This window comes from Ammospiza nelsoni, chromosome Z (genome assembly GCF_027579445.1).
Source record: "Ammospiza nelsoni isolate bAmmNel1 chromosome Z, bAmmNel1.pri, whole genome shotgun sequence".
Lineage (NCBI taxonomy): Eukaryota > Metazoa > Chordata > Aves > Passeriformes > Passerellidae > Ammospiza > Ammospiza nelsoni.
In genome coordinates, this window is record NC_080669.1 from 60,435,915 (window position 1) to 60,458,758 (window position 22,844).

General features: G+C 38.6%; 1 protein-coding gene across 3 annotated transcripts in view; it reads left to right on the forward strand.

The window, feature by feature from the left end:
* EPB41L4A (erythrocyte membrane protein band 4.1 like 4A) overlaps positions 1 to 22,844 on the forward strand; it is a 118,445-nt gene that overhangs the window by 75,658 nt on the left and 19,943 nt on the right. For all 3 annotated transcript variants that reach the window (XM_059492340.1, XM_059492342.1, XM_059492341.1), the window contains exons 10-16: positions 1,394 to 1,485; positions 2,417 to 2,494; positions 4,893 to 5,005; positions 11,139 to 11,220; positions 15,861 to 15,944; positions 18,109 to 18,222; positions 20,549 to 20,596. In XM_059492340.1, coding sequence (XP_059348323.1) covers positions 1,394 to 1,485; positions 2,417 to 2,494; positions 4,893 to 5,005; positions 11,139 to 11,220; positions 15,861 to 15,944; positions 18,109 to 18,222; positions 20,549 to 20,596 — 611 coding nt within the window. The remainder of the gene's footprint in view (positions 1 to 1,393; positions 1,486 to 2,416; positions 2,495 to 4,892; positions 5,006 to 11,138; positions 11,221 to 15,860; positions 15,945 to 18,108; positions 18,223 to 20,548; positions 20,597 to 22,844) is intronic.

Below are 22,844 nucleotides of genomic sequence, written 5' to 3' on the forward strand. Positions count from 1 at the left end.
TGCCTGTTCCATGGCACTGTTCCAGCCAGACATTTAACTAAAATAAGGCATGGGAGAAAATAAACTCATGTATGATATTTTTTTTTTTTGTCAGGGAATTAGATCTCTATTATTCTAACCACAAGCGCAAAATTCTGTTGTTTTGCTGTTATTTGTTTCAAGGTGAAGGAAAAGCTGCTTGAGGAGGTAATTTGTGATTTTGTGAGGCTGCTTGACAGCTGTTAATGGGGATATAACTGGATTTTTGTTATAGGTGAAATTTTGAATTCTAGAGAACATAGAGAATTAATTCACAGTTTGCAAGGTGCTTGCAGATAATAATAAACAACAGTAAATGAGGAGAGGGAGAAACTTCCTGAGCTTTTTACTTGTGTACGCATGACACTAGGGAATTTAAGTAATGCAGGGACATAGATTGTTCAAAATCAGCTGCTGAAGGTGGTGTGAATCACACCTCCTCTGTAACTCACACCTTGATGAAATGGTTTGAGACTCAGTTTTGTTACAGAGGGTGTCATGCCATGCTGAACTCTCACACTGACATCACTGGGATTGCTCATTCTTCGTGCAAATCACAGCTGAAACACCAAGTGCTTGAGTTCACCAAGTGAAAAATAGATGGAACACATCTGAGTGTTTTGCTTGTTGAAAACCAGCACTGTGATGTGTCTGTTGCTTCTCCTTTACTGTTGGAAGTATTTCATAGTTTGTATGCATCCCACTTCCCTTTTCTCTACCAGTTTCCAGAGATTGGCTTTTAAGCTGTGCATATGCTTTTGTTCTGGCTTTTGTTGGCTTCCTTAAGAGATTTTAAGTTGGGTTTTAAGACTTTCAACTTTTTCTTAGCATTTTGAATTATTCTGAAGTTAGCTTTCTTTAAAAAAGAAAACTCTTCCCTTCTTCAGTATTTTTTTCCCCTCAGGTTTACCTTGGCCTGTTTTGTGTGTTTCCTCTGTCATTGCTTCATAATTGTTTATAACAGATCCTGAGCTCCTTTCTTTCTTTCATTTATTCTTGCCTTTTTTTTATACTGTTAACCAGAATATTTTTGATTGACATCTGAGCTGCCATTTCAGAAAACATCCGAAACATAATTTTTGGAAAAAAAACCAACTTGTGTTTTATTAGGAAAACTTGTGATTTTTTAGGGAAGAAGATGTGAACGAACAAAGGAACATGAATGTTTCAATAATCTCTTTTCTCTGCTTTTCAAAAAGAAAAACACTTTTAAATGAAGAATTCTACAGAATTATAGAACCTGCTTTTCTTTGTGCTGATTTCTTTTCTTGCATGGACTGATATGCAATGGCTGGTTCTTGTGTTCAGTAAATGAGATTCACTCCAATGGCAGGATCCCCCATAAGAACATTAATTTGTTTTGTTTTGTCTTTAGTGCAATGAAACTTCCTTCTTTTTTGAAGCACGTAACAAGGTCACATGCAAACATCTCTGGAAATGTTGTGTAGAGCATCATACATTTTTCAGGTGAGTGATGCAGAAGTTAGGTTGTGTTTCCCTTAGGGCCACTACACTGAGTGAGAGCCTTGTTGTACCTGCAGAGTGGTGCAACAAAGGCTTGCTGCCTGGTAACACATTTGTGCTCTTGGTTATAGAATGCTTTTAAAAGCCAACACCTTTTCTTATAGTGATGTGAAACAATGTTTTTAAAATTTTGTAGTTTGGTGGTTTCTTTTATGTTACCATTCTTTTCTAAACAGTACTTCAGGTTGTGTAGAGTAGACTTTATCAGAAAGATGGCAGGATTTAAGTTGCCAAATAGATTTGGATGTATTTGATCATCAGCTTTTCTGTAGCAGCATTGGCTTGAGGGAGGCCTTTGGAATTCAGACATTACTATTTTCTACCATGCACAGAAATATATATGTATATTTTAATACAAATTTATTGAATTTCCATAACATTTTGCCTACTTACTGAGGTGTATAAAATCTTCTCCGTACTGCACATCTCAAAGCACTTGAGTTTACTGTTGCAAAATACACCAAGAGAAATGCGCTAAGGTGCCTAACTGGGAACTGGTGGATGGAATCCTCTGGGCTGCCTTTAGCAGTGCTGTAAATGAGTGAATTGGGAATCCCTCCTGCAGTCTCACTACTGTGTCAGGGTGGATTTGTCTTCTTCCAAAATTAGGTGAAAGGCTGCTGGTGCCAGTAATTTACACTTGACTCTGAAATAAAGAGATGTGTAGTCAAAACAGGGGGGACAAACAGGTGTCTTTGGGAGACTCTCAGCCCCGTAAGGATCTGTCCAGAGGTAGGGATGAAGAGGAACTTGCAGAAAAAATAATATTTTTTTGAGCCCAAATTTGTATGTTTTTTCTTGACTTGGGAAGGGGACTATAATTCAGACCTATCTATGCAACTTACTCTGTTATTTTATTTTTCAAACTACACAGGGTGTCAGAGAATGAATCAAACTCTCTGTCAAGAAAAGTCAGCAAGTTTGGATCCATAGGTTATAAACATCGGTACAGGTGAATTTTTTTGATTGTTTAAAACTTCGATTCATTCCTTCTTCATTCCTTTTCTCCTCTTTCCTTCCAGTAAAAGAAAACCACTACCCAGAATAGTTCTGAAGATGAAAGATGAATCAGGGCCATTTTAACAGACTGTCTTTGGGAGCTTGAAAATTTTGGGACAGATGTTTCTTCTTCAGATCCCCAGAATGGGTGGAGGCTTGCTATAGTGTATTCAAAGTGGGAGCAGCTTTGACAATTCTCTAAATCATTATCTCCTTATAAGTACTGAAATTATGTTTATGTCCTAAAGAGGTTTTCTTGACAGCTGGGGAATACCAAAATGAGTGTCTATCTTTTCTGACTTGAACAGGTGACAATATTGGATGAATGTTCAATGCTCTAAGCTTTGAAAGATGCTGTAACTTGAAATTAAGGACAGATAAGGAGCACTGTTTCCACTATCATGCAAGAAATAAGTGGATCATAATGAGTAAGGTTGATAATCATTAGTTAGGCAGATCTTTGTCATTTTGCCTATTTTCTAATCCAGATTGAGTTATCACACTCTTTATCATGATCCAGATTCTCCTTGCTGTGGACAACAGGGCAATGATTGTCCTGCCTTTTGTATTTGTACTGGATCCTGGCCTGCATTGCCCCATCTGGGATAATGGGCAGGAGCTCAATGATTCCTGCCAGCGTACTGTGGATGAGTTTTTTCTGTTGGATCACTTCAGCAGATTGGAGCAGGGCACTGGTCCTGAGGAGAAGAAAGCTTTGTACTGGCAAAAACTTTTCAATCAATTAAAAAAAACATGCCATAAAGCAGTTAACTGTGTTTGAGCTATTGCTCTTAGTGTGGCAGTTCAGTTCATCTTCCTGTTTTAATAAATGTCATGGGTGATAAGTGATCAGGCGTGCCATGTTGGGGTGATAGTCATAACTGACAATTTTGGTTGTCTTCCCTTTTTGTCTTTGGTCCCCCACTGTGTCATCAAAAGCAGTGACAGTGTTGTGTATCTGTACACATCATTAGCTCAGAGCAGAAACCATAATCCCATTGTTTTTCTGGGTAAGTGGGGAGACTGTAATATTTTCATTTGTCTTGTGGTATTGTGTTTGTTCTGTTTTGTTTGTTTGTATGTTTTTTGTTTTCTTCTTCCTTCCTTTTTTTTTTTTTGTTAAATCCTTTAGAGACTTCTCATTGTGTGTCAGACAGTTTTCATGAAGGCAATTATTTTGTCTTAAGATCAGATCCTTTGGAGGTCTTAGTGGGGATGGAAAGTCCTATTCCCAGATGTTTGTTACACTTGCTTCTGGAATTTGCAGTACTGTCATGGTTGCCAACCTTAAAAGTTGAGCAGATGAGTTTTCTGGCTAACTTGATAGCATGCTATAAACTAACTACATAAACAAAAAAAGTATTTTTACATCAATACTGTAATGTAGAATTAGGATTTGAGATTTTTTTTTGTCTTTCAATTCTTTTATAATTTTGAAAACATTGAAATTCTGCAGTGCTGAATATCTATGATGGGCTACTGATGAAAATATTATCAGTATTTCATGGAGTCTATTCACATAATTCAGAAAATCTACATAAGCAATTCCTGTATAGTTGCTTAGTACTTTCTAGTAAAATCATTTTACTTCACAATGATCAAACCTCAGGTGTTAAGGAATTAATAGTGACAATTACTACTCTTGTGCAGTAAGTTTCCAGAAACAAATGTGGAGTTTTGGGGAGGAATATGAATTTTAGATTTTTGTCATGACCACTATATTCTGTTTAGTCACACTGAGAGGAATATTAAAATGAGTATAAAAGAATTTATTTAAACTTAATAATTTAATTCAATGGTGCAGTGAAGAAAAACCTTACTGTAAACAAGAATCAAGACTTTTACTCAATTTGTTGTCATCTGGGGCTGTGCTAGTGAGAGTTCTTTATTGCAGTTTGTTTTGCAGTCTTTTAGGGTGTCATTCCACATGCCAGAGGAGTAGCCCCTGACTGACTGGAACTGAACAATATAAAATATGTGTAAACAATATTAAACATGTTTTCCTGGGAGGAAACTTGCAGAAAAAGTTCAGGAAGAAATAATATTACTTAAGAAAGTCGTATGTTAAAATATTCTAGGTTAGAAAAGGTCATGCTACCTTAAGCTATTCCTAACAAAAAGTATTTTGTTTAGTGGCATATCTCCACTTGGAAATGCCAAATATAGGAGTGGTTGGCACAATCTATTGATGATTTTGCCAGTGACTGATTCAAAACAAAATTCGGGGTAGTGCCATTCAACAGGAGAACCAGAAGTGGGATGAGAAGTTAACAGCATGGTTTTTTTCAGTCTAAGGATCCTGCTGGATAACTGTCCCAAGTGTTTTCTCATGATTTTATTGTGTTTTGAAGTGGAAAAACATCTTTGCGAATGACCAGAGACCCCTCTGTGCAGCTTCCGCGGCCTGACCAGAGCATTGAAAGAAGTCGCAGCAAGACTTACCCCAAAAGAGCACAACAGACAGGTAGGTCCTTCTCTACTGACATGGGGGCAGATGTCTTCTTTTTTTGGTTCATTTTGTCATCACGAAGTGACTCAGAACTGCTGCAGTGTCCTTGATGTTCTCTCGGAATGGATTCTGGGTTTTGCTTTCAGTCAGTATTTATATCTAAGGTTAACAGGGTATGAAACCTCCAGCTTTCCAGATAAAGGAAAAGAGTTGCTGTGGATTAAAGAGGAAAAGCCCCCATGTGTGTAGGTCTAATGTAAAGGTTGAAAGGGAAGTTTGAAAACAGGCAGTGCGAACATGTTTTTTTCCTCTAGAGACCTGTCTCTTGCAAACAAATTTTGTACCTGTGATCGTGGTTAGTATCCCATTGTTCGCCTGTTTGACCCAGGGTGCCACTTTTTGCAACCTCTTCCCATTTCAAGGACAGTATCCCTTTATTTTGATATTAAGTGGAACAGAAGTTAGTGCCATGCAATTTTAACATGCTTCTGATGTGTGAGCTGGAAATCTGTTCTGTGTGTGGAAGCTGTCATGGCAAGCTGGATGTTTTCACAGGTGTTAGAGGAGATAGGATTAAGGATCACAGAAGTCATGCCCTAGATAATGGATGCTTCCTGAAATTTGGTAATAGAGATGTCAAGCTCCAGGTCTACATATGATTACATGGGGTATTGCTTAGCTTCATCTATGACAACAAGGCAGACACACTTGAGTCAAACTTGTGCCTGGAGTAAAGCATGTGTGTATGTGTGTGTGTTTGCTGTTTGAGAAAAAACTTGTCTGGGCTTTAAAATGTAAATAGTATCTCTCTTCTATTGCTGTTCAATGTGCCACTATAGATTTTGAGAACCTGTTTTTAAAAAGAGAGCAGATACATACCTCTGGAAATCTCCAGTGGTTATCCTGAATGTGGTCTTTTGATTTAGAAACAAAACTGGTGTGCTTTTAGAAACAAAACTCTGCCTTTTAGCTGTGGTGGCTCTATGAAATGTCACATAATTAAAAGTATAGCCTTGGAAAATAGAGGCAGTTTACAACATTTTAAAAAATTTTATTTTATTTTATTTCATGTAAAAAGAGAAGAATTGTTTTGCTTTCTGATTCTGATATATTTCATTGTGTGCAGTTTTAAGTGGATGTCTGAGAGGACAAGTAGCTAATGACCCTTGAACCTAATGACTTAAATTTTTGTTCAGCTGGAGTGTCCTGTTCTTAGGGCAGCAGTTCAAGCCAAACAGCATTTCCTACCTCATTAGTCCCTGGTTCTGTTTCAGGAAATTTGTGTGGCTGTTTGTCAGCTAAAATTCAGCTCTTGATTTAAAATAATGTTTGCCTTAGCCCAGGCAGAGGAGGTCAGTCTGTGTTGCTGCGAGGCTGTGCATGTGTTTGTGTTTGTTCATTTTGTTTTCAGTCTCTTTGGCTGGAAATATGAAGTAAAACTGAAACTTTTCTGTTGTTGTAATTGGAATCAAAATTCTCTGGGCAATATGTGTTTGCTATTTTGATGCATTTAAACACTTTCTCCCACTTTAAAATAAAACGTCTGCTTTTTCACCATTTTACATACATGTAGTTGTGTAATCTCTATCATCCGTTTTCTTTTCAAATTCAGCTTAATTGATTATCCATGTGTTCCAAATCTGCAGTCACATCACTGGGACAAATGTATTAACTTAGATTATATTAATGTTAAACTAATTTGTTTAATTTCCAGCTCAAAATATGGACTGAGGGAAGAGAGCTATGTCTTTCAAATGCCATCTTGCCCTATAAATAAACATATTTTTTCCTTTTTTTAAAAATTTTGTCTTTGCTATTCACAGTGATAAACACTGAATACTCTTCCTCCATTTAAACAGGATTTCAGAAGAAGAATGTAGGCTAATGTTGCTTCTCCTTGCTGTGTCAGGCAACATATGATAGTCTATTGCATTAAATAAATCTGCCTCATTTTACCTAAAGTTGTTCTTAGATGTAACAAAGTCCATTTCACGCAATGAATCAAGACTATTTGGCATATTTTAACCATCATTTACTTCAATATATTATCCCAATGTAGGTTTTATTTTGTAGACTATTTTTAATCTTGCAAATTTACCTGGTGCTCTAATAAGTTTTACAGGTTATGTAAAAGTTTCCCTGACTAAAATATTTGAGAAAATGAAATTACATTTCTTCTTAAATTGAATACTCCTTTTGCATAGTGACATTATGCAGATGGTCATCATTGATGGCTAGTCCTTTGTTCTTCATTTTCTGTTTGTAATATAGTATATTAAGGCTAAATATTACTTGTCCAACATTTTAAACAGGGTTATTTCAGTTAACATGTATTATATCATAAGGTATTTTCAGTCAAATACACCTTTAATTAGGATCTAGCTAGATGAAGTCTTATAATTTAATTTTTTTGGGTAAAAGTCAGGTTTCCATTTACCTCCCCAAATCCAACAACAGCTCACAAATAGCTTGTATGAAATAACTTCCTTTCACCTTTTCAGAGTTCAGCATCTTTCCTCATCTGCTTTCCCTTTTTATCTTTTCTTAAGACTGCAAAGTGAAATGTGTTAAAGGCTTCATTTTTGCACTCACTGCAATTAGCCATTTTGATTCTTTTAGTATGTTTTTTAATCTATTGGTACCAGTAATGGGAACAGCCACAGCAGTGGCTTTGGGGGCAATTAGAACTCAATGAATGATTGCAGCATATAATACCGGCATTGCCTCCATCAGATAAGTGTCTATGAAGCGCTAAAACCTCTAACCTCTGACATCTAAATAAAACCCTTCTCCTTGTTGCTTCTTTTTGTGTACATGTTCTGGTGTTATAAACACAGTATGTGCTTTTTGTATATTTTTTCTGTAACCTGAAGGTAGAGGTTAGTTATTATCTCTAGCAGAGTTGAGCAATAATGTTTGTCTCATTGGTCCACTAGAGTGCCCTGAAGTCCTTAGGACTGCGTGCACTTGGTGAACTCTGGGTCAACAGCTGGAGCAGGTGCCAGCCAAGACAATGATAGAAAATATTATTTCTGTTTTCAGTAAAAATATTTGTGGTTTAATATCAAGATTGAAGGAGATGATAGTGTCAACAGAGAGAAACTATTTCTTGTGTATACAAGCCACTGCTGTAGATTTCTTCCCCTGAGAGGATGAACAGTGCCGACCTTTTGGCTTTATCATGGCAGAATATTTTCTTAGAATACAGAATACCATGGTTTAAAATGTAGTAACCTCTGTTTTGTCACTTGTTTGATACATTTCATATTTCAGTTGTTCTAGGGCTAGTGCAAAAATCATATCAGGGAACTTTAATGGCTATGATTTTATATTAGATCTAGACTGTGTTCTTACAGTAGCACATAGGGGTTTTTTTGCTATATGTTTAGGCTGGTATTCAAGTTGGTGTTCATTTAAAGAAAGAGTTTTTTTGTTTTGTTTTGTCAAGTCTTGTGAGAGAGATAAGAGTAACTTCATTTGTTTGCTTGGTTTGCCCCTTTCATGAGAGTGAGAATTACAGTTGCATTTTGCTCTACTTGCAAATAATAAACTCAAACATGGAACAAGATCTCTTGTTGTTGTGTTATACTGTCTTAGGGCCTGACTGATAATATTCAGTGTTCACCACGTACGGTGAAAATGTTCATTATTCTTTTGGCTGAGCGCTGAACATGAAAAGCTCCTTGGGAACATCCTCTCAGGACAAACATTGATGTGACCACACCTGTTGCTGTGATTCTGAGTTTATTCAGAGGTGGAAAACATGTTGCTTAGGGTTTTTTGTTGTTTGGTAGCTGAGGACTTGGTTTGTCCCTGCCTTTGCACGTGGGGTAGTTGTATAAACAAGTGTAAAATAAGTGTTTAGAAGCCAGGCAGAGAACTGGGTGTGAGTATTACAATTACAGTACTGTTGGTATTGTGATATTCCCTAAACAATCACATTTTGCCACAGATGCCTCTCACTGCCCTGCTGGTAGCTGTGATAGGTATAGTTGTTGGTCTGGCCCAGTTAAAATATTTTCCCAGAGAATTGTAAAATTGGATTTGAAAGTTAGATTTTTGAGAGAATGGATCTTGAGGTGATTTTAACTGTTTCCCAATTTATGTACTTCGAGCTTTATACTTTAAAGTTTACTCAAAATCCAATGTTTGGTAAAAGGATGGGTGTGACTGCTTCCGCATTTCAGTCATGGGGCGTGAGATGAACAAACTCTTGAGGCTACAGGCTTAGAAACTATTAAGAAAAACAGCCCTTATCACAGAGTAGGCCGTACTGGTGTAGACATATGAAAGTCTATTGATTTTTGTAGGCTCACAGTAGCCCAGGGTGCAAAGCATGAGCTCTTACTGCATGTTTTCCATTTGGTTGCACTATCTGCTGCTTTCATGATTCAGTTTAAACACAAACACTGCTTCCTGATAATGTCAGTGAAGTGGCTTTACCTGATAAGAAACAGGCATGACAAGCTAACTAACTTGCCAGGCTGTTATGGTTTTGGACACTTGAGTTTTTAAAAATGTAATAGTTGGCTTGAATTGAATGGACAAGTCAGCATTAATATAGCTGTAAAAGGGAATTAAGTGTATGCATTCACTTCATTGGAAAAGTTCAGCGCAGTGCACTCAATCCTGAGAGTACCTTTTCCAGCCAAATGTAAACAACCAGGGAAACTGGCCACGAATGAGATGTCAAGATTTCTGCTTAAGGTATTTTTGAGAGGCCTGTAGCCTTGACAAGCAAGAAGCACCAATATACTTAAGTTTTGCAATGGGGTTAGTGTTTGGACAGTATTTTTGGAGTCTGCTTTTTTATATTAGATAATTATATCATACAGAGATATAAGCTGGTGGAACAGTACTGTAGTCAGTAAAAGATATACCAAGTGGAACATACTTGGAGACAATCATTACAATTTCTGTAGGTGTGGACAGAAAACTCCTGATTAACCCAGCATGGCCTGATACCCAGAGGTGACTGGGTGCCTGCAGAATGGTAAGGATATTACCAAACATAGCAAACAATCACTTCCGGAGGTGTCTATTACTTCTATATCATCTGACCCTTGACTGTTTTTCTGGCAGCTGTTTCACTGCTGTGGTATGTTTTGGAGCGCAAGTTTTTATTACTCCATTAAGTGACAAAGACTTTCTGTGACTTAATTGAAAACTGCCTCACAGAAGAATATGTGAAGTACTGAGATAAATTCCTTTGTTTGAAAAAGTCATGTATTTGCTGATGTCTGCAGATAACTGGCAAATCTAACCTGTAAGAGAACCAATTGATGAGCAGAAAGAAAGGCATCAGAAAATCGCAAGTAGGGTATTGGGGTAGGGTCCAGAGACTTTGTATGCCAAAGGGGTGGTATAGGAAGTTGAAGGAGATTGTGAAGAAATCTTTTCTCTGAGGCTGAGGGGAAAGCTTACCATGCAAAATCTTTTCACAGCTTAAATTAAGACATCACATTTTTGTTTTAGCCAGTCAAAATGGCTTGGGGATTTTACTACTATATTAACAACATTGTGATGCTGTTGATTTTGTCCAGAGGACATCATATTATAATCTTCAATCTATTTAATTATCTTCAAGGAACATGCTCAGAATCCCGTCTAGAGGAGGTCTACATCAATAATGATATTGTTTTGTTGTTCTACTTGACATCTGTTTCTATAGATGGTAACAATTTTGTAAGAAATGTCTGAAATTGCCAATTAGGTGGAAACACAATGTGTGAACTGATGGGAAATTACAGATTGATATTAACAGCATGGCATGGAAACTGAAATCATGGCACCAGCAGGAATCAAACTCTTTTCTCCTCACACCTTTATTCTCATTGCTGACTGAGCAGGGAATTTCCTTCTGTTGATGGGGGCAGAGTATCTCTTGGAGAACAACTGCTTCAGACTTCTCTGTCTTATGTGGAAGACTAATGAATGTGCTTCATGTTAATGTGTCCTGGTACAACTAGAAATAAGGCTAAGACACAAAGGTGTGATCCTTACACACCTTTAACAAAATGAGCATGTGCCAGATATTTTGTGTCTCATTTTATCTCTCATGCTGCCCTGTAGGTGATTATGCTGAGTAGGTGTGCAAATATTTATGCTACAGGATTCAACTATTTTGGGCTTTTATATTTTTTTCTAGGTTCTAAGAACATGAGCCAGATTACAACAAATGGGGAAAATGAAGGAACTACCAAAATTATTGCACCTTCTCCAGTAAAAAGGTATGTAGACCCACATTTCCTTACAGCTTTTAAGAGATTATAGAATGCATTGGATAGAGGAACATATTTAGTAATCATTACTATTAGTTTATTCTGCCCTTGAGTTCAGGACCATCTTATCATCTGCTGACAAAGGTCAGAGAGTGTTGCCAAGTATTTATTTTTATAAAACCCTGATCTTCCAATCAGTGCGGAACAGGGATTTCAGATGACACATGGTTTGAAAACCCATAAATCAGCACAAGTTAATGGGAAGGCAGACAGTCTCAGGTTTAAATAGGAAAAAAACAGGTAGGGTCCAGAGACTTTGTATGCCAAAGGGGTGGTATAGGAAGTTGAAGGAGATTGTGAAGAAATCTTTTCTCTGAGGCTGAGGGGAAAACTTACCATGCAGAATCTTTTCACAGCTTAAATTAAGACATCACATTTTTGTTTTAGCCAGTCAAAATGGCTTGGGGATTTTACTACTATATTAACAACATTGTGATGCTGTTGATTTTGTCCAGAGGACATCATATTATAATCTTCAATCTATTTAATTATCTTCAAGGAACATGCTCAGAATCCCATCTAGAGGAGGTCTACATCAGTAATGATATTGTTTTGTTGTTCTACTTGACATCTGTTTCTATAGATGGTAACAATTTTGTAAGAAATGTCTGAAATTGCCTTGGTCTGAAAGTGCATTGGTCAGGGTAGTCCTGTGAAGTCCTATTAGTCTCTCGCCTGGGAGCTGTGGGCTGGCTGTCAGAGCCCTCAGGTCATGCGCCTTCTGTCTTTGAACAGGGCAAGATTGGCGTGTGTGGCAGGGAGGGGCTTGGCATGGACTCCCTTCCAGCAGGTTTGTTAATCTTGCAGTGAGTGCCCATTACACTGTTCAAATTATAGTAAAAATCAGGTACCAATCATGTTTGTTCCTGATCTGTAGGAGTAGTGAATTGCCAGGGGTCCCCTGGACTTGTGTGGTCTGCTGTGTCTAATTTATCAGTGTTGAAGTGCACATCTCTGCTTATTAAGCATATCTGAAAGGAAGAGGTAAGGATCAGATTCAGAAATGCGTTTGCATCCCCACCTCTAATTTTAGGTGGAATTTATGTGCCCGAATCAGAAGAAGAGTGATTTTACAAAATAATGAGTCAAAAACACTGTACCTAACCTTTGCTTAATTGCCTGGATATCTGTCTCTGCATACTTGGCAATCCTGACAGCTGGGTATTTTTCCTGACTGAGTAACCCTTAACTGGGCTTACCTATGCATTGAGGCTGTTGGCTTCACAAACTAGTTATCTGGACTGAACTCTGAAAAAGGATCTAAAAGATGTACTGCAAATACTTGGTGGATAGTATTCTCTATTGCCTAACATGTAAAACAGTTGACTTCCAAAAGAAAAGTTGAGCTAAATTGCTTTCTCATTTTGAGGGAAATTTAATCCACTATTCCAGCCCTTAGAAAATAATGCTAACTGTGTGTTTTAAAAAGTTTATGATTGCCACTTGGTCATGCTGAAGCTAAACTATTAATTAGAAAAGAATACAGATATTAAAAAATACATGAAAGGAAGGCACAAAGAGGATGGATCCAGGCTCTTTACAGTGTTGCCCATGGACAGGACCTGGTGGGCACACACTGAAACACAGGAGATTCCCTCTGAATGTCAGGAAAAATTTTTCCCTGTGCAGATGACTGAGCACTGGCAAAGGTTGTCCATAACTGTCGCGACATCTCCTTCCTTGGAGATAATACCACAGCTGTCTGGGAGTAGTTCTGGGCAACTGAGTCTGGGTCACCCTGCTGGAGCAGGCAGCTGGACCACATGACATTCCGAGGACCCTGATGGCCCCACCATTGTGTTGTTCTGTGATTTGTTAGGAGAAAGAAAGATATAAAACAAAAGGTACCATTATTCTACAGTACAGAGCTCATTGTTTTAGGAGGCATGGGAGTCCTTTACTACAGAATTTTTAACAATGAGCTGTTAAAAAGAAATGGATAGACAGGTTTTAGACAAAGAACCAGAATAAGTAGCTCTCAATATGACAGCTTCAAGGTTACTGAGTTTAGTTTCTTGACAGATTAACCTTGACAGATTAAAAGCAGTTCACAGGCAGATTCTTACTGAGTCATGTTTTAGACAATGTTAGTCACTTCCAGAAAAAAAAAAAAAGGTGTTGGAAATTGGTTTTCCATTTAGGATTTGATTTGTTTTTCTCTGTGTCTCTGTCTGCACATGAAAAACACCTTTTGGGTCTGCCAGGCATCATGTATGTGAGAGGTAGCACACAAAATTTGTGTAGCACTTACGGTTTGGAAGTTTGCTCCATCCTGTGTAATTCTTGCATTAATTGTTAGTGATGCTTGCGGAGCATCTTTCAGTAGTGTTCACAAGCTGAGTTTTCATATTTAACATCTAATTCACTGTTGAGATCTATAGTCAATCACTTCTGTGTAAGTGGTATAAGCTCAAATCATAAAAACCCTCCAATGAATCTCACTTGACATTCACATCCTAACTCTTTCACATACTTTTAATGAACTGAGTACCTTTTGCAACTGCATTCCTGGAGATACTGCTGGTATTTAAAGTGCTGCCATGGTCTAGCTTTCTGTCTGTGAAGTGTGTGTCTGCTCAAAATGAATAATGACTTGGTAATTTAATGCATTAAATTCACCTCCCAGGTACAATTTCTTTCTCCTTTTAAGATTTGAAAACAGAATTCACAGTTAAGTTCAGCCTAGGTAGTAGTATACGCTGTGCTAATCAATTCCTTTCTGCAGTGTGGGACAGAAATGTATTTATGTGGTTTACTTGCTCAGTCTGTAGTAAGCATATATTTTTAAGCCTGGGAATAGATTGCATGCATCCATGAGTCAATAATTAATGGGTGCAGTATTAAGAAAATTATTTACCTGATAAGGTGTAATTTAATTTCTTTTCCTTACTGTAGCTGACTTACTGTAGCTTTGCATTTTGTTCACTCTGTGAAAATTAAATTATTAACTCAGTGACCTGTAGTAACCAAAGGCTGAGGTTAAAAGTGGATTAGTGAGGTAAGTAGCCATGTTTCCTTCATAAAGCTGAGTCTGTCACCTCCTGCTCTGGGGAAAGAACTCCCAGCTTATATCCTCCTCTCTGTAAGCAACTGTAAAGCTTCTATTTTTCCTGCTTGAGTTGCACTTTGTAACTATATGGTGTATTAATGACTGTACGGGGTTGCCATCAGTAGTACTTGATGATCCTAGTGGAAATCAGTGTGGCTGCCTTGTTCTGTCTCAGGTGCACTGCAGGAAAAGAGCTCTAGAGATGGTGCTGCAGGAAAAGCTCTGCCAAGCTTTTGGACAGCGGTGTGCTTCAGCTAAGAGCCACTTCCCAGCATTTGAAGTGCAATTATCTGGGAGCATTAATGGGTCAGAAGCTGTAAAACATGACATGTGAGAATGATAGGAATAAAGGAAGAATTGGAGCATACTGCTTCCCCCCCCCCCCCATCCCCATAGGTATGGTGGAGACTGGTTACAAATGCTGACATACCTCTCAAGCCAGGTGACTGTTCTGTTACTTCGCCTTGCAGCAGTCAGTGAAGTCAGCTCTTTCACAAAAATGTCTTTCTGGCAAAAATAAAACCCAAGGCTTTACTGGGGAGGGTATGAGAAGGATATGCTACTCTGCGAACCTATGAACCTGTGATCTGTCATGCTTTGAATAGTTTTCATCACCCCTGACTTTGTTGCTCCCATTTTAAAGTATGTACTGCACACCTGGAAAGATGGTAGAGAAATACGATAAGGATAACCTGAGGTATGTGGTGACTCCCCTACTGGGAGAGATTAAATAGTCTGGTTCTTTCACTTGGAAAAGGGATTAGACAGTTAAAAATGTGCAAAAAAAAAAAAAAAAAAGGGGTGGAGTTTTTGATTTAGGGAGCTATCATTCATAGCTGTTTGTTTTTATTTATTTCTTTTTATAATCACAGAAACAGTCAGGAACAAGAGATTGAAGTTTTGAACCAGGCGGAAGTTTTGAGATAACATTAAATAATTGTTTATGTCATAGCCAGATACTGGAATATTCTCCACTAGCCACTATTTATGACAAAAATTAAAAAATGTTCTAAAGGTATTTAAGTAAACCCGTGGAAAAAAAGTTTCATTTAGAGCTTTGTAAAATAAAAAGGAGGTAAAGCCTCTGATTCAATAATCTTTTAACTGCATATTATGGAAGACTATGAGATGATGCTGTATGTTTGCCCTACTGTTAGACTTCTTGCTTAAGTGTCTGCTCATATTTATTTGGAGACAGGATTACCTGTTTTTCTGACTCAGTGCTGCCACAATTATGAGGTTGCAGAGATGATTTTTCTCTCTCTTTCTTTTCTTTTTTTTTTTTTCCTTCTTTCTCCTTCTCCTTATGTTTGCTCTTTATGGGAGTAACTTTTCAACATAGGAGCTCTTTTCCCTCTTTCACATGACAAATAAGTAACTATATGCCAGGGTGGATCTCTCTAATAACTGTATGTCTTTAAAATTAAATTTTAAGTGGTCAGTATAAAAGAAAATGTGATCTGTGTACAATATGTACAACGTTTTAAGTAGTTTTTTTTTTAATATACATACATGTGTATTTGTCTGTACTCTTATTTAGCTTTAAAAAGATGAAAAATGAAAACAGTCCAGAAACACAAAGAAGTAAAACCAGCGCTCCATGGGAGGAAAATGGCTCACAAAGGTAAGACAAGACTTGATGTCTTAGGTATTGCGCATCATGCCACAGCAGAAGGTTGAAGGTTATTAATATAATATATTAATGAGTTATTTGATTTGCAATATATATGTATTGCATGTAAGCAGATAGGTTCTTTCATGGATAAATGAACAGTTAAAAATTCAAAAAGTACGTGTAAGACAAGGTAGCGAGCGATTGAATATCAGCAGTGGCTTTTTACAGAGATCTGTTCATAGACCTCTGATATTTAGAATATTTGTCAGAGAATTTGAAAAAGGGGTAATAAAGTTAGGTGATGATACAAAATTGTTTAGGATAGTGAGAAATTTGTCTGTGAAGAGTGGCAGAAAGACTCTTAATGTGACAGATGGGTAGATTCTGTTGAGTCAAAAAATGTAAAGAGAGGTACATAAGGACAAAAAAAACACCCTTGATTTCTGGGTAATATGAAGTGCTATGAAATGATGATGGATAACAAAGAAAACATCAGCTGTGTAGCAATCAGTAAAACAATTTGCAATTAGTAGTAAAGCAAGAGGACAGAATTATGCCATTATATAAATTGGTGGATCACATTTTGGAAGCACTTCTGATGTTCCTGTTTCTCAGGAAAAGGCATAGGCTTTGAGAGAAGCAGCAAAGGTGATCAAAAATGTGAAAGGCTCTGCAGTAAATCTGTACAAGGAGCAAGGGCACAGGCAGAAAGGAATCTTCCTTCAGAATGTAAAAGAGGGAATTTCAGGGGATGACGTATAGAAAATCAAGAGTCATACTGAGAAAAGAGGAAATTACCAGGACTCTATTTTTCCCGTAAAAGAACTAAGGATCTTCAGGTGAAGCTATTGAAAGTGGTTTAAAAGGCAGTCAGTAGTGACTCACCAGGAGTGGGAGACCTGTGGTCCTCCTTTGCAAGGAGGTAAATTCCTGAGGGAAGCTGGATGAGTCATGGAACAAAAATCCTGAAGGGCTTGTGGAGACAGAGGTGCAGCAGCTGCCTCAGTAGGTCCCCTGGTCTGGGAATGGTGTGGGACTCAGGGAACACTGGGAAGCTGCCTTCAGGGTTTTGCTTCCTGTAGCTGGCTATTAACAGCTGCTGTTGGAAACAGGCTACTGGACCAGACAGCACATACAGTGTAATCCAGAATGATCCTACCTTTCTGTGACAATTCAGATCTATACCTGATGTGTCATTTGGGGTACCCTAATGATTTACCCCTTGTGCTCCTTCTGTAAACAGCAGCAGTTTCTAGAATGAGAACAAAGCAGTGAGCAAATATTCTTTTGCTATACTCCTTTCTTTGGTTATATTTAGAAAAATGGTGTCATCTTGTGACTTTATGTCTCCAGTGTTTCAATTGCTCTCAGGACAGCAGGAGGTTTGATCTTGCAGAAGGCAAACAATGGTAGGATTGAGTTTTTGCAAAACGATCATTTCTAAAGCACTATGCAGGTTTACACACATAAGAAGGCTGGATGTTGCTCAGAGGCTTTCACAGCTCTTAATAATTCTCATTGAGATGAGCTGTGGGAACTTTTCACCTTTGCAGAGCAGTGCTGTGATCAGCTGTGTGCAGAGGCAGATGAAGAAGAATGGATTAAATTTGAAGGTCAGAGGCTTTTAGGAAAGCAGAAAGAAAGCTGGAGCTTGGAACACCTCCATACCATTGGCAGAGATTTGTGTGGATGAGCAGAAGAGAAATGGAGATAGAATTGTTTCATGTTCCCAAGCATCAGCTCTGTGATGAAAACAAATGTCATGACAAAACATGGGAAGTGTTCATACTTACATCCATGGAAAACAGGAAGAATATCTAGCTCTGGGTTGGATACGCCATACTAAAGCACAGAAAATTTATTATGGTAAAAGAATATTAATGAGCTAAAATCTATATTTGTAATCTTAGAGTTGTTGACCTGGCAACACTAAGAGGTCTCTCTCCTACATTTCAAGGTTCAGTGTGAAGAATTTATTGCTAGAAAGCAGTGCTATCTGCATTTACATAGAACACCCACTAACACCCAGAAAAGCGCACATAGCCAAATGCTCACCTGTACGTGAGTGTGTGCGTGCGTGCATGGATCTGTTCATTTTTGTGCTGAATCTCACCTGGCCTAACTGCCCTGGAAAATTTAAAGCTGACTCTTTGCTCTTCCTTTTTAACCTTAGTGGACTGTATAATTCTGCCAGTGACCGCAATAAATCACCAAAGTTTCCTTACTCTCGCCGAAGGAACCCATCTGGCGGCAGTGAGAATGAGTCTGGGCAGCCAGTTCGGAGGAGGTAAGAGCCTCATGATTAACTACTGCCAGCTTTTCTGTGTAGAAACTGGAGGTCCTGCATGCTCAGTGCTCAGCTCGTGGAGGCACAGCTGGGTCCTGGGAAAGGGGATATTCCAGGGGCCAGTAAAAAAACCTACCTGCTATTTAAAAAAAACACCCGAGCAAGAGCACCACAGCTGTTTTTGGAAAGGAAACTTTGGTCAGGTTGTTTGCTTGTGTGCTATTGTGGGAAATGATGTTAAAAATGTGAAAAGTTGCATTATTGGCATGGCAAGATTCCTTTAGTTACTGGAGCTCTTTTTGCCTGGTGAATGAAAGCACTGATGGATTTGCTTTCTTGCTTTGAGCTTCCAAAGCGGTGTTTTAAGTGCATTTCCTTATTTTAACTGCCCCAAGAATTACACAAATGAGCCATAAAACTGTCTTCAACAGTCCCATATATGAACCACTTTGCGTTAGAAAGGATGCCAGCAAAAATACAACTAGTGAAAATTTCAATTGGTGGAATGACTTAGAGGAGTAAAATAGAATGGGTGGAGATTCTGTGCTGTGTGTCCTTGAACATGTCCAAAAAGCAAATTACAGGGACAATTCTGAAGCAATAGAAGATTGAGAAGACTGTGTGTTGCCTGGGATGATTTGTCCTGCTGAGAAGCTGTTTTCATCGCTGGGGCACTCTGCCTGGTGATGTGATCTGTTATCAAGTATAAACAAACACAGATACTGTGCCATATTCATTGCAGTCTTCTACAACTGCCTCAGGAGCCAGCACCTGAGAGTTACGTCTCTTTCTGACATCTCTGAAATGAGTACCTGTTTGGCCTTCAAAGCCAGAGCTGGCAAAGGGGTCTCTTACAATGCAGCTATATTGATGAGGAAATCCAATTTCATGTGGAGCTTTTATCCTTGTCAGGTTTCTGAACTGTTTCACACCTTTTATCTGCCATTAGCTGTCTGGGACAGCAGAGAAGAAACTCACCCATAGTGCATGCTTAGTGACCTCAAATAAATCAGTGTAACTCTCAGGCAACAGAGTTATGTTTATTTGCTCTGTTGGATAGAGCCCTTGTAGGTGCTAACAGCAATGTGTTTCCTGAATGGGTTTTGTCATGTTTTTACCTCAGCCAAGTCCCCTCACTCACTCCCCTGCCAGCACGGAGAGAATCAGAAGGGTAGGGGATAGAAACCTTGTGAGTTGAGAAACAGAGCAAAAGCCACACACCCAAACAAAGCAAACCAAGGAATGAATCCCCTGCTTCCCATTGCTGAGCTGATGTTCAGCCATTTCCAGCAGAGCACACTAAGGGTGACTTGAGAGGACAAACACCATCAGCCCAAACATCCCCTCCTTCCTCCTCCTTCCCCCACTTTATACACAGAGCCTGATGCCACAAGGTCTGGAATATCCCTTTGGTCAGTTTGGGGTCACCTGTCCTGGCTGTGTCCCCTCCCAGCCACCCACACACCCCCAGCCTCCTCCCCAGTGTGGCCTTGGCTCTGCGCAGTCCCTGCTCGGCAATAACAAAAGCATTTCTATATTATCAACCCTGTGTTCAGCACAACCCCAAACTACAGCCCCATGCCTGCCACTGTGAAGAAAACTAACTCCACTGCAGTCAAAACCAGCACAGTTTTTCTGGTGCATTGCTAGCTTCATTGTTAGAAGGGCTCTTTTGGCTTTGTAAAAACAAAAGAGTAGAGATGTGCAATGCAAAGATCTCTCATATCAAGGAAAGTGTTTGTGCACTGTGCAGCAGGAAATTGTTTTATCACCTGGGATTTGCATTGGGATGATCTAGTCAGTGCACAGTCATGCCAATAGCAAATTTTCTCTTGAGCTACCACATGAACAAAATGTTTTTAAAGTCTTATCTCATATGTGAGACTGTGAAGACTGACAATGGTAGGTAGATTTTAACTTAATTATGCCTTCCTGAGTCTTGGTTTTATTCATGCACTTTCCTTTTCCAACTGTTAATAACAATAACTGTGCTGTTTATGCACCCTATACTTGAGTTAAGAGGAAACCACCACACTCTGCTATGTTGGAAACAGTAGGAAACTCTAAAGAGCAGCATGGTCTGGTTAATTTTGCAAGTCAAGGGTTTGCAATGAGACCTTGAATGGAATCATGCCTTCAAAGCTTATTATAAAGGTGTCCTGAAGGGTTTAAAACAAGCACATGCCCTGTTTTCTCTGCCTGACGTCATACTGGCAAAAAGAAATCCATCAAAAAACTAAAACCCTTTGGGATTTTTATGGGTAGTTCTGTGTATTTGTAATAAGTCACTCTATGACACTTCATTAAAACTTCCTTTATGTCACAGAAAAAATCAAAACAGTGGTGAAGATTCAGATTTAAAGCAAAGGAGAAGGTAAATATATGATCTCTAGCACCTATGAAATGATACTGAAGGTACTGGTAATATTTTTGTTCACTGCATTCTCTTCTTTCCTTCTTCTCCCTCATCTTCCTAAATGTATAAAAGGTTTGTTGTGTTATGACCTTTTTATTTTTTATTTCTTATCTTTTGCTTAAATGCTCTGTGGCGTAGCCTCATCACAGCAGAGTCTTGCAGCACATTGTTACTACCCCATGTCAGAAGCAGCTTGTGAAAATTTCCTAAGGGCTTATCTGCAACTTGAAAGTCAGTTCCAGAACTTCTAGCTTTTGGATTCTGTATCTGCAGATTTGTTTTTACTTCTCCAGCCTCCCTACCCACTTTTAATTAATCTGTTTTGCAAACAAGTGTGCTATCATCTGAGATGAATTGTCCTGCCAGAGGTAAGTGCGAAGGCATATGTAACTCCTGATGGTCCTCTTGCTGTCTTGTACATTTTTTGTCGATTTTTTCTTAAGCTTCTTCTCCCTGCCCCCATCTCCCATTTCAGACTTGACTAGTTTTTACATTGCAAATAAAATGCAGGTGTGAATTTGGTTGTGACCTTCAACAACCTCACCTTTTGACAGATTTTTGCCACATCTGCTTGTCATGACTCTGTTTAGTGTTCCTCCTTGCTCCTGTGCTCCTGCTTGCATTGCTGGAATAAGGAGACAGTGGAGTGCATTTCAGCGTCAGAGGCTCGTGGAGCTTGGGAAGGCGAGGAGGCACTCCCAGGATCTGAATCACTGCAGCAGCACGGGAAAGGAACTCTGGCAGAGATACAAACATCTCAGGACAATCACAGGAAGCCAGAGAAAGTGCTCATGCACTTTGTACTTACTATGAGATAGAATGTTTTTTGGAAGGATGTTAACATTACAAGCTGCCAGTAGTAATCTTGTGATAGATGTCCAGCACATAAAACTGGAAAGATTTAGTTAAGCATCTCAGGTGGAAAGCCTCAGGGCTCAGAAGGGACCTCTTACCACATGTTTGTTATTGTACATTGCAAAAGACCTTCTCCACTTCCTCACAATTTGGCTATTCTCCTCTCATTTTACCCAGAAAAAGACTGTGCCAGAATGTGAGCTTTCCTCAGCCCTCCAAGCCCCCTCCTAGGCAGTATTTGTTGTGTCTCTTGTAAAACTGACTATGACTTCTTTCTGGCTCCTTATGCCAGAGTATATATGTATTCTACCTGCAAAATATCAAATATGTTGCATGACAAGGAAAACAGGGGAATAAAGGACAAAAGATACCTTAAAATTGTTAGAGATAGGGATGATCTCACGTATTCTTGCACCTGATTTAGGAAACTACATTTTTCCTACCCATTTTTGGTATTTTATTTGTTTTAATAAAAGATGATAGTTAATATTCAGTGAATGATAATATTCTGACAAACAAGCATGAGCAGCTGCCACTCAGCTGACAGCTCGGGAGTCCTTCTGTCTCCCCACAAATGCTTTCCTGACAAGAAACACAAGGTAATTCAATGAGCAATATCCAAAAGGTGATTCAGATTTTCATTCCTGAAAAGGTAGAGAAAGGCTCATCTTGAGTTTGATCAATTTGGATGTTTTATCTTATCCTTTGCCTGCCATACTGTGATTTTTGGCTGTTTTGGTACCTTATGATATAAATTACTTAAATCACATGAAAAAACTTCTTGTCCTACTGAAAAATGTAGAAGAGTCATGTTAATGACCTGGAAGTGTGAAAGAAAAATGTTGCTCAGACAACTTATTGATGTTGATGTTAGTGGTATATTTATTAAACATCTGATAAGACTGGGCTGGGGAAAGGTATCCTTTTGGCTGTGTTAAGTCTCCTGCAATTCTAAAGCATTTTTATTGCTCTTCAGTATTCCATTGTGCATGAGTGACTCTTTTTGACATAATCTTTTAATCTTCCTTCTTCCTTTGGGATTACAATTTTCTGTATTAACACACATAATTTTTATTCCCACTTTGAGCTTCATCCTGAAGAGGGTATTTTTAGCTGGCAGCACAGCTAACCTGGCTTTAAATTATGAAGTTTGGGGATGACGATGTCACTGAAACTGTGGGAAAAACAAAAAACCCTCAACAAAATTTTTAGTATTAGAGAATCAAGGCATTACTTTATTCTGGGTAGGATGTTGTTCTGACCAGGATGTCCACAGAACAACAGAAATAATTTCATCCTCACATAGCCTCAGTGTGCAGAGGAAATAATTCCATTACGCATGTATTTTACC